Consider the following 12,474-nt stretch of genomic DNA (forward strand, 5'->3'; position numbering starts at 1 on the left):
ACTTCGCTCCAGCAACTTGTAGCTATGCTCTAAAACTGTGTAACTTGTAACTATGTAATATGTAAGTATGCTCTGAAACAATGCTCGTCCTCTTGTAAAGCTCTCTGATACCTCCGGATCTAGACAGCGCTATATATATATATCTACAAACTTTTCAAATAAAGTAATTGAGAAGGGGCTGTGACAGAATTACCAACATGGACCCTGGCAGATGGAGATGTATATAACACTGTAACCAAGTGCAGAAATATGTCCCCCACTCCAATCTGACGAAGCACTGCTTTCAGAAACAACGCCTCTACAGGTTTGTAGGCTTTCTCAGCATCCAGGATGATCACAGCAGCATTCACATCCGGGTTGATGCATTGTACAACAACAAACAATGTTCTAAAACTATATGTGATACCACAACCTGGAACAAATCCAGCCTGTTCAGAGCACACCACAACCAGTACGATTGGAGAAATTCTATACACTAGAATTTTGTCAAATAATTTAATGTACACATTTAGCAATGGCAAGGGTTTGTAGGAGGAGTAATAATTAGGTTGTTTGTCTGGCTTCAGAATAGTTACAATCAAAGCTCTCATTGAAGGTGGCATCACATCTGCCTCCACTATCCCCCCATAGAATTTGACCAAAGAGGTATAAGAAGGTTCTGGTATTTCCAATGAAAGGCAACAGTAAGGTCATCACTACCAAGTTCTCTGGCAACCTGTAAACCATTAAGTGCAGAGTGGATCTCCGAGGGGGCCTAGGGGTGCAATGAGGTGTTCCCTTTGGTCAGAAGTGAGCCAAGACATATGTATACACTCCATGTAATCTGTAATAGCCTTCTCTTCTTGGGCAATTTGTGAGCTATACAGCTCAGCATAATACCTACAGAATCTCTTGCATGTGTGATCTGTTTCATACAATGGCTGGCCCTGTTCTTCTTGAACTTCCAATATCACCCTTGCTTCTTTTCTAGGGTGCATTAAGGCCAATTGGACGGCACCCAGATGCTTCTCTACCCTATACACTCTAGTCCTGACATATTTGCTAAGGTGTTTGATCTCACTATCCGAAATCTCATGTGCCCCGATTCACAGAATGAACTTGAGACTCAATCCTAAACTTACTACTATTTTGGTATTCACAGAATGCACTTACTACTTTTGGCATTCACAGAATGAACTTACTACTTTTGGCAAACTTAAGACAGACTTAAGACAGACTTAAGACAGACTTAAGACAAAATCCTAACTTAAGTCTGTCTTAAGTCTGTCTTAAGTTTGTCCTAAGACAAACTTAGGTCAAAATACTAACTTCTGTGAATACCAAAAGTAGTAAGTGCATTCTGTGAATACCAAAATAGTAGTAAGTTTAGGATTGAGTCTCAAGTTCATTCTGTGAATTGGGCCCATAATATTTATCTAGCTTCAACTTGTTGTCTTTTAATAATTAGGGGCTACCCAAGTGTTGACATTCAAGATCAATTCAGGCAATAACTTTTTCCAAACGTATAATCTGCTTTATAATGATCTGAGCACTCCAGCATATATTGAAATCACAGTGCCCCTTATATACGCACCATAAAAGTTTCTCAAACTGTGGCAAGGCTATCCACACAACCAATATTGTTTGGAAAAATCCCCTCTATGGCTTAGTTTGTTTCTGCTTTAAAGACTTAGTCTAGCAAAGAATATGGTAGGAATCAATAAATAAATGCAGCTCTCTTGCTGGAGTGGAGAACCAAACACAACATGACCAGTGAATGGTGAGACTGGGTCCTCTGGAAGGAATCACATTTACTTATACAGAGGCTAGGCTTCAAGATATCAAACAAAAATCAATGTGTGTGTGAACATTGTGAGTAGCAGAATAATGAGTGAACCCTGTACTGCTAGGAGAACAATGCCTCCAAATATCCAGTAGGCCTGTCCCGGATCAGAAATGCAGTTAAAGTCACTCCCCCCAGATCTGTGGCAAGTAATCATACTGAATCATGAGTGTGCTGAGTGTGCGGTAAAAATGTTGATCATCGTAATTGGGTCCATACACCCCAACCAGCAACAGTCCCTGCAACAGTGCCCAATTAGGTATATTCCTCCTGGGTCAGCATAGACCTCCCATAATGTGATACCAGATTTACTGTTAACCCAATTAAGGACACCATGGGCATGCAAGGTAAAGCCTGCTGAACAATAGCGACAGTGAAGTCTACGTTGTGTCAGGATACAGCTATATGGTTCTAAGTAGGGACGCCACAACATGCGATCACCTACACACTGACTTAAAGCAAAGACTTTACAGGATTCCCTCAACATGAGACTGGGCAAGACTGCTTCAACTTGTTAGATACACCAATCAAGAAATTATTGTTCCTCTGCATCTAATGATTCATCATGTATGCCGGAGGGGGTTTTATGCAATCCCCTTCGAGAACCAGCAGCTGCCCGATGTTTAAGGAACTAGAGGACTTGTTTCAGGTCAGTAAAGGAATGTGGCAGTCCTTCAGATAGAATCCGCAGCTTGGCCAGAAACAACATACTGTATTCTAGACCAAGTTCAAGTTCAAGTTTTCTCTTAACTGAAATAAAGTGATGGCTTGTACCTTGGACTTGCTGTGCAAAGTCAGGAAACAGGGACAGCTCCCTACCTTCAAAAATAAATGTCTTAAATTACCTCTCCTTCCTGAGAGCAGCATCATGATCTTTATAGCTCAGAAAGCGTGCAATTATTGGGTGTGAATGGGTGCTCGGGACCGGTCTTGGCACCAGGGAGCAATGGGTGTGCTCTACTAGGAAAATTTCCGAAAAGGTCTCGCTGCCCAACGGTGCCATTAGGAGTTCCATATTGTCGACATTGGTGGACTCTGCTACTCCTACAATTCGTACATTATTCCACCTTGAGTGGGCTTCCAGATCCCCAGCTTTCGCCTGCAGTGTATGAAGGATTTTGTCCATCTTAGTATGTATAATCGACTTTGAGCTTATTATGTCTTCTGCATCAGTCACCCTTTTTACTAGAGTATCTAAACTTCTGGTGTGTTAATCTAGTCTCTCCATCATTCAATTCATCCTGAAGGAGAGGGCATCAATTTTGCTGTAAATTTTCATTAAACTGTGCTGTATCGCCTCAAGGATCTATTTCATGTCCGAGTCCACAGAGGGATCATTGGACTCCTAGCCATACTCCAAGGCATTAGTGTCAGTCTCCTTGTGTCTAGTGGTCTTGCACGGATAGAATTGCAGCTTAAATTATTAGCTATCAGTTTTGCCCATGATGATTACTCCAAAGTCCACTATTGTATGGGCCAACAGGAAGTACCAATACACAGCAGCACCTGGTCCACCCCAGGTCCACAAGCCTGCTAGTCAAAATAATTTGAGCGGAGTATGTGTGCTCCCTCCTCTTGTGGCATGGAGAAACCTATAAAACGAACAGCCGGCAAAGTTTGATATGTGTCACCGTTGCAGAGTAGAGGGTGTTAATCCACTGAGCATTAGGGGGAGCCAGGGTTACAAACAAGTCCATACCACATGATATATGCACTGAGCAGAATGTTGTGCAATATCATCAGAAGTGCCCCTGCAGGTCGCGCTCTCAGCAGTAGTCATACAGGGACTTCCTCAGGCAAACAGTTCTACTCAGTTATAAGGTAGGCCGCCTAATTTCAGAGCCAATGAAGACCTCTGTGAGTTTCTCCTCTCATTGACTACCCACCTTCACCTCACCTTGATGAAGAGGCAATCTGTCCTGTCACCTCAAGGCTGCTCGCACGATTGCCCCACAGCAGTGCAATCTTCAATGCAGCAGTCTTCCAGCAACTAAGGCTGTGCTGGCCGGCAGGCATACACTTCCATCCATTCCGCAGGGAGCCAGTAACTCAGATGTGGAGAAGTGTGGCTCAATGGTTAGAGCGGCAGACCCTGATGCAGAGGTCTAGCCCGGAACCAGGGTTCAATTCCCCGCCTCGGCGGGTCTTGGGCTCAAAAATTCCACGGACCTGATAATTCTCGCCTCGGTGCCTATTCCAATCATGGAGTCCCACTCTGCAACTCTGGGCAATAGCTTGTTTAATCTCCACAACGGCACCCACAACGCTAAAGGATGCCTGGCCTCCACGTTGGGGGTGCCCAGGAGTGGACACCTCACAGGGAAAGCCAGGATGGGTTCCACAGCGGTATTCGTACAAGCGCCTTGAGACCCTTGCGGGTGAGTAGTGTGCTATACAAGTATCAATTTACATTTACTGCCAAACCTTCAGCAGCTGCCGGCTGCTCCCTTAATCACAGCATGCAGGCCAGCAACTGTAAGCTGTCCAGATTCAACCCTGTGCAGAGTCCCTGTGGTCCCAAGGATAGTATGCTGGGCCCACGGAGCTCCACTAACTAGCAGCTATCTTGGAGCCAGGCAAACTCTACCCCCCAAGAAAAGTATTGCTTTATGATGTTATGTGTATTTGTTAAGAACACTATCCTGGCCTTGAGCGGGTGTGTGCGCCTAGCCTGCCCAGTGCATAGGCAGGGGGAGTTAGTCAGACATGTCTTCAGCATTCTATCGACTTCAAGAAGAGAGGAGAAGGCTAATGTGTAGCTGGAGGTCATTCCATGCTTTAGGAACAAAATGCTTGAAAGCCTGGCTTCTGGATGTGTGTGAGCTGGAGTCTGGAAGAGAGGTGGTGTCTGGGTGATTGGTGGAAGAAGATGCCACTGTTCCGATAGGGGGGATAATTTAGCTGTTATTTCAGCTGTTGCTTGGGAGCCATTTGAGGATCTTCCTAAGTATCTTCGGAGTGTGAAAGCAGGATGATGGGACTGCACTGACTTTTGCAGTCATGTTCAGATTGCTCTTTATGATGATCTACAGTTTCTGACATGGGTGCTGGGGTTAGTGTGGGACCAAGTTGAACTGGCCACAAGCAGGAGTCCCAAAGAGAGTTATTTTTGCCAAAGATCACTACTTCTATCTTTTTGGTGTTGAGTTTAGGATAGCTGAATTTCAACCAGTTGGTGACTTAGGTCATGCAGGAAGTGAAGTTGTTTCTTGTGTTTGGTGTCTTGTCTGAGAGTGATAGTATGATTTGAGTGTCATCGGTGCAGGAGAAAATATTGATGCTGTGTGTTTTCAGATGATATTGGCCAGGGGGACCATGTATCTGTTGAAAAGGGTGAGTTTGTGGGCTTCCATGGGTGTAGGGTGCCAGGATGACAGCTTGTGTTCTGTCCATCAGAAAGGAGAATATCTAGAAAAGGGTAAGTGCTTGGATGCCAATCTCATGGAGGCATCCAATGAGGATGGTATGAAATACCCTGTCTGTGTGGCATCACGGATCTTGTGGTTGTTAGGCGGGTCATTGAGACATTTGTTCATGATCAGCCTATAGTTGGGGGAGTGTGGTTGAGTCAGTGGACATTAGTTTGAAAAGTGGAGTAACAGCGACATGTTTCCTTCCGCCAAGGAATGTGGCAGATTTTATGGAGGTGTTTAGGAAGAGTTTCAGTGATAGGTCGACGGCCTTTGGAGAAGGCATGGTGAGGCAGAGGTCTGAAGTGGCTGCTGAGAATATGGAGTTCTTGGTAGTGATGGTTTCCTTTATTTTGATAGCTGGACATGAGATCAGGGTCAGTTCTTCTGCCTAGATGGGAATTTGAGTTATGAAAGCAGTGGGGTCCAGTTGAGGGTCAAAATTGATGTATATAGATGTGATTTTGTTAAAGACGAATTCAGAGTGCATGTTGAAGAGGTTTTGTGGGAATGTAATGTTGCTGGTGATGGGGGAAGGTGCGGTGAAGTCTGTGATGATAGCAACAATGTATTTTTTGCTGTTAGTGTTTACATTGATGCACTCTCTGAGTGCTGTGTGCTTGTGATCAGGACTGGTTGATGGTAGTTACTCAGGGAAGATTTGAAGATGTCTTCGTCTGTGTTGTCTTGGCTCATTCCCCATTTGCCCTCCAGCTGCTTGTCGTAGCATTTTGGCAGGCTGAGATCAACTGCCTTGTTACTGGGCTCTAGCACTTGTGTAGCATTTGAGAGGATCTAGGGTGTCAGCACATGCAATACCCTAAATGTTTTTGATGGCTTGGAAGACTATGGTGTGATGAGCGGGCATGTTTGAGATAAAGTCCAGTTCTCTTCAGGGCTGTTTTCCCATTTACGGCAGACAGGTCCAGTGGTGGTAGGACTGTGGTGGTGGGGGATGGTGATGCTGATATTGAGAGGGTCCAGGCCATTGGTTCTGGTTCGTTGACTGTCATGTTGCTGAGGGCGGTAAACGTTAGGTCCAAGCGATACCCAGCAGTGTGGGTAGAACTGGTCATGTGCTGGGTGAGACTGATTTTTCCGAGAATTTATAAAAGGCCTGTTAAGTTCTGGCTGACCCCATCTTCTACTTGAACATTTAGGTCTCACAGGAAGATGGATTGGATGGGGTCAATGATAAGGGCTCTGATGGAGGCTGTGATATTACTGTGCAAAGTTGTAGAGTGGTCCTCGTGGTCTATATATGAGGGTTTGGTGCTGACTGAAATTTACTGTGATATGTAGTTTGAATGTGAGTTGTTCTTTGTATCTTGTGGGTGTGTCTTTGGAGTTGGTGAAGCTGATGGTGTCCAAGAAAATAATTGCAACTCCACCTCCATGCTTCTGTTGGTGGTCCTTCCTGGCAATCTTGCAGATGGTGGCGATAGCTGTGGCTATGTCAGGTGCTGATGGCCAGCCATTTTTCTGTGAGGAAGACGTCTGTTGTTGTGTTCGAGTTTCCAGATTTCCGAAGGTTGTTTGTGAGTGATCAGGTGTTGAGGAGCATGCATTAGAGTGTGGGCTGCTGTGGTGGTGTTTGTGAGTGAGTAGGAGTGTGTTGAGTGCTGTTGGTACAGGGATGGGGAGGGATGTATGTCAGTACAACGCGATCTAAAAGATCGCGGTACTTGACAACGCGGGCATTACAACGCAAGTTGTTACAACGACTTGCGTTGGAGGGCGCGGATTTTGGAATCTTATAATTTTATATTCCAACACCAGTCCACGTAACAGTAGGGAAGGTGTTGGAATATAAAAATACAACATTCCTTGCCCAACAGCGCCATCCAGCGCAAGTCGTAGTAATGACTTGCGTTGTAATGGCAGCGTTATAAAGGCACTGCGGTGTAAACACCGCGTTGTAAACGCTGTTTACCGATGGGGAGTAGTGCTTGAGCATTTGAAGAGAAGCTCCTGAATATTATGTGCTGTAACAGTAGTGCAGCAAATGGCATTCAGGATTGAGGACATTGAGGGTCACAGCAGGGTAGCAAAGGGTGGCGAAGCACCAGAGATCTTGGCGATGGGTGCAGTCCAGTTGTGGACGGATGCATTTGAGTTTTCCATTAGTCCACTTTTTGCAAGCCAGCAGCATCTACACTTTGCAGCCGCCTTCAAGTAGGTCCTGGTGGAAGGAAGGAGTGCAGGGAGCAGTAACCAGGGCATCGTGGGACGGAGCAGCAGGAGAGTGGGTGAATTGGAAAACAGAGCAATAGAGAAGAGAAAAGAGCAGCCAAGGCCCAGACCAAAGCAAGGGGCAAAACAGGAGGCACAAGAAGGACAAAAAGCATGAAATTGGAGGCACACAAAATGTGAAAAGAGCGTAAACATGGAACAGAGTAATACAAAGGAGATGCAAAAAACAAAGTCAATAGCACAAAAGAGAGGTAGAAAATCAACTGGGCCCATATGTCACAAAGGCCAGGTCTCCATAGCACGAGACGACTTCAGAAATTGGAAACAATAGTTTCTCGCACATTGGGTCATATTTACAAGGCGATTGCCCTACAGGAACATCACTTTTACAGACTTTTCTGTGGTGCAATGCCCTGCTTCATATTTGTAAATATTTGTAAATATGGTACCCTTTCACACAGTTTCCTGCATGAAAGGGGAGTGCAATGGGTCTTGCTGTGAGCATTCCACCACAAAACCCATTGCTTTTTTACACTGACCCAGATTTAGAAGGATGTGTAAATCTGAGGCAGCACAAAAAACTTATAGCGGGTGAAAGAATGGCACAACAAGGAGAAATACTTTTATTTCTCCTCATTTTTTCTTTGGAAAGAACAAAACACCATTAATGATTGTTTATGTGCAGGAAGGTGTCCCTTACTGCACATAAACTATGAATAAATAATGACAATTTGCTACTTCTATGTGTGCTGCAGAATGCAGCAAGCACATAAGTAACACATTGCCATTTTTGATTGTTTATATGCTACAATTAACACATTCCTGCACATACACAATCATTCCCTGCAACACAGGTACCCTTGCACTATGGTGCAAATGTGTTTGTGTTGGTGAAAGGTAGCTATTTTTAGCACCAGCGCTAGGGATAACACAGTGGTTCAACATATTGTTGTAAATACGGCGCATCTCTGTGTTTTGGAAATGGTAGAGCGCATGCTGCAAATTTTGCCACAGCTCCACGCTCCGCAATTTCCTTGTAAATGCCCCATTGTTTGTTAGAATGGTTTCCTCTTGAACTGAATGTTCATTGTGGATGAGGAAGTACTTCACAGTTTACAGATACTTTATGTATTTCTGTACTTGCTGTTTTCAAGCAAAGGGTTCCATACTTCCTATGCAGTAAGTTTATGATCTTGCTGTGATGTGTTTGTGGTGTAACACCCCAAAGTATATTTTATTAGAACATTGGAATGTTGGGAGCTCCATTGAAGACAATGGAGTACTCCATGCTTTTAAGGGCCGGTAAAGGCCCATAAAGCAACATTCCAATGTTGTTTTCAAAGGACTCTCAGAGCCCGAGGGATTTAAACCCCTTGAATTCAGAGAGCCCTTTGTTTTATTTGTTGGAACATTCTGCCCTCTAGTGGCAGAATGTTTTAATAGCCTTATAGCCCTTCGTAGCTGGGCTATACCGGCTAATAAAGTCCCGCTCCCTTGTTAAAGTCCCTCACATTTGTCTCGGGCCTTTAGCGCTGGAGCGGGCTACGGTGAGCTATATGAATAACTATGAATGATTACTTCTTTTCAGCATCCTTATGATATCTCTCTAGGTCTGCAGCAAAGCTTAGAAAATCTGATTGTGAGCATTGCTGAAACTAAAGGGTTGGAGTTGGAAAAACAGCAAAGTCTCCTGTTTGTCAGAGATATACATCTGGGTGTCTCTGAGAATAGCCCAAATGTGAAGTCAGAAGAAGAATCAGTTGGCCAAACCAGGATTCAGCTCAAAACAAGGTGAGTGTCTCATAACAACAACATAAGATACATAAAGAATGTCACATTGTTCTGAGAGATAACACTGAGGTGAGACAAGCAACATTCGGGCCGGAGGCACAAAATTAAAGGGTTTTCAAATGCTAAAACCTTTTTTTAAATGTGCTGCTAATCCCATTTGATGATTTAGAAAAAGTTTTCTAATCATTAGATAGGTTTAGGAAACCATACCACCACTTCCAAATACCATTTGTTTTATATATGTTACCGACCCATTCATATTGAGAATGTTGAAAAACATTTTCTAGAAAAAAGAAGTCCTAGAAAAATCATGTGAAATGTTTAGCTTTTTTATTTAAACGCACCCCATTATCATTAAAGAAAAATGTATTTCTTAATTTTGCAATCACCGACACGGTGGTGTGCTAAACCCAGTGCTGGCAACAAACCATAGTGAGTTGTAATCTGCGACTTGCCTCATTAGTGTTGCCTTACAGCCCATTGTAGCGGGCTATACCAGCTATGAAAGGCCCACTCTAGTGTTAAAGGCCCGAGCCGAAGGCGAGGGACTTTTATAAGGGAGCAGGACATTAATAGCTGGTATAGCCCAGCTACGAAGGGCTATAAGACTATTAGAACATTCTGCCACTAGAGGACAGAATGTTACAACAAATAAAACAAAGGTCTCTCGGAGTTCGAGGCATTTAAATTCCCTCAGGCTCCGTGAGGCCTTTAAAAACAACAGTGGAATGTTGCTTTGCGAGCCTTTACCGGCCCGTTAAAGCATAGAGCACTCAATTGTCTTCATTGGAGCTCCCAACATTCTAATGTTCTAATATAGCCTTATAGCCCGCCGTAGCGGGCTATACCGGCTATTAAAGGCCCGCTGAATCCTTAAAGGCCCGAGCCGAAGGCGAGGGACTTTAACGAAACAGCGGGACTTTAATAGCCGTATAGCCCTGCTACGAAGGGCTATAAGGCTATTAGAACATTCTGCCACTAGAGGGCAGAATGTTCTAACACTTTAAACAAAGGGTTCTCGAAGCTCGAGGGGATATACATCCCCTCGAACTTCGAGAAGCCTTTGTAGAACATTGGAATGTTGCTCTGCGGGCCTTTACCGGCCCGTAGAAGCAGGGAGCACTCCATTGTCTGCAATGGAGCTCCCAACATTCCAATGTTCTAATATGCATTAGTTATGTAAGAATAAGGCCCACTATGATTCAGATATTTAAGAACCGACCTATTAGTGCCTATTTGCGACCAGCATTTTGTGAGCATATATTCCTAAAAGCTGTTTTAGAGCAGGACCCACTTCTGGGTTACAAGGTATAGCAGTGGGTTCAGTTCTAAATCATACACATTTTATGACTGATGGTATGCGATTCTGAACAGAGAACTTGTTATTTAGATAGCACCTTGTGCCGCAGTAATATCATGATTAATTGGAGTTACTTTTATATTTTTGACTGGCCTTGGAAACATAGAAGACTGAGTTAATCTTGGAAGTCAAACTTAGAATTAAAAAACAACCTCAGTCCACATGATTTAGGGATGGCAGCTTATGATGGTGGTGTTCATATTTGCTGAACTGCTCACATAAGGAGTTTAACTGACAGCATCAGAATGCTAAACACTAACAACCACCAAGCATCTTGTCTCCTTTTGTAACAATTCACACTGTGTGTGTGCAGGGCTGCAAACTGCCAACTGATTTCAGGCTTGACCTGATGAAAAGGTGTACACTTTCAAGCTCTGTGCCAGTGCCTTTATGCACCACAGCAACCAATTCTTCCTGGCATATCTCTGTAATACTCTCAGAGCAATCTTCCCTGAACACAGTACTGCTCTTGTGGAACATTTGTTGTAAAGGTCCTTAGAACCTCACTCTAATCTAAAAACAAAACCACCATCTTTGATTGTGACCTACTGCTATTCTCAAAGGGGTGCCAGTTCCCACTTCAATCTGGAAGTTTCCCCTTATGCTACCTTCTTCTGTATTACTCATTCCTGCTTACCATTACAGCAGTCACTTCTCAACTGTATAAATGCACTGCTCTCCCATTATCAATGTCAGCGAAAGTGTAAACATATCCCCTTTCATGGGGCATGCCAAAGGTTGGGATGCGAAGCGCTGTAGCTCCGATGGGGACTTTAGTGCTCCACGACTATAGCTGCCTATCCTTTTAAATCAGTTAGGCTCAGTTGCAGGTGATGAATATTCTTGTGAGAATGACAGAGAAGAATTGGCGTTTTAAAAACTTCATATATAAGCTCAATAAGGAGTTTATACAGAACATGTCGTGAGCAAATTCAGTAGCAAAGCATATAGTTCATAGGTACAGAGAACTAAACAGTTCTAAGTGAAATCCGGCATAGATTTGCCTTCTAAAGATGGGGAAAGGATCTCCTCCATGTAGAAAGGAAAATGTCCTTTTATTTGCCTTCTAACATAGACATTCTACATGAGTGCACGATTCTCATGATATGTACCAATAGGGAACAATCAAGAAGAAACCTATTACTACAGAATAGTTTCAAAGTTTCTTTGGGAAACTGCAGACATTCTCACTGTTTGTTCCGGCAATTCAATTGATACATTGTAATAGCATTAGCCTGGGACAGTTAAAATATCCTTGGCTAGGTACGAATGGAGAAAAGGTCTGTGGGAACAATCTCTGTTTAGGACCTAGAGCCTGGCAATTCTTTATTTAGATTGAGAAGAAAAACAACAGTTTAACACACAATAGTTTGGGACATCGGTGCAAGATGGAGGACAATGCAAACACAACCTAGATTAGCATAAGCCCAATTTGTAATGTGTTTCTATGACGGGAAACAGCTCTCACAACCCTTTGCCTTCACAACACCCTCCTAGCTCTTTAGTTGCAGTCATCATCTCTGCTACAGCTTGCAGTGTTCAGACCCTAGCAGTACCCTCACATTCCTAATTGCCACCCGTTGCCTTAGGGCACTGCCCATACTACTGTCTTTCTCAGACTCCCCCAAAGCCTTCACTATCTAAATATAATGTGTGCTCCAACTTTCCTAGCTAACCTCCACTGTTCCATTCTGTTAGTAGACAGACTCCACATCCACAAACACCAACATGGCTCCTCCCTCCTCAGCTCCAGTTAGTACTCAGCCCCACCCCCCTGTTGCAATTCTTCAGGTCTCTTGGGCTTCAAGGGGTTAAAGGTTGTTCCATGTCAGCAGCAGCCCGAGTCCTTGCACCAAAATTACTGGTACTGACTACACTTCAGAGGTGGGGAAGTCACA

At 43.9% G+C, this 12,474-nt stretch overlaps 1 protein-coding gene across 1 annotated transcript in view; it reads left to right on the forward strand.

Annotated features, from left to right (window-relative positions):
- The window catches only part of LOC144769034 (glycine N-phenylacetyltransferase-like), a 244,865-nt gene that overhangs the window by 156,073 nt on the left and 76,318 nt on the right, over positions 1-12,474 (forward strand). The window contains exon 6 of the mRNA XM_078653030.1: positions 9,036-9,216. Coding sequence (XP_078509156.1) covers positions 9,036-9,216 — 181 coding nt within the window. The remainder of the gene's footprint in view (positions 1-9,035; positions 9,217-12,474) is intronic.

Source organism: Lissotriton helveticus, chromosome 1_1, assembly GCF_964261635.1.
Source record: "Lissotriton helveticus chromosome 1_1, aLisHel1.1, whole genome shotgun sequence".
Classification (NCBI taxonomy): Eukaryota; Metazoa; Chordata; class Amphibia; order Caudata; family Salamandridae; genus Lissotriton; species Lissotriton helveticus.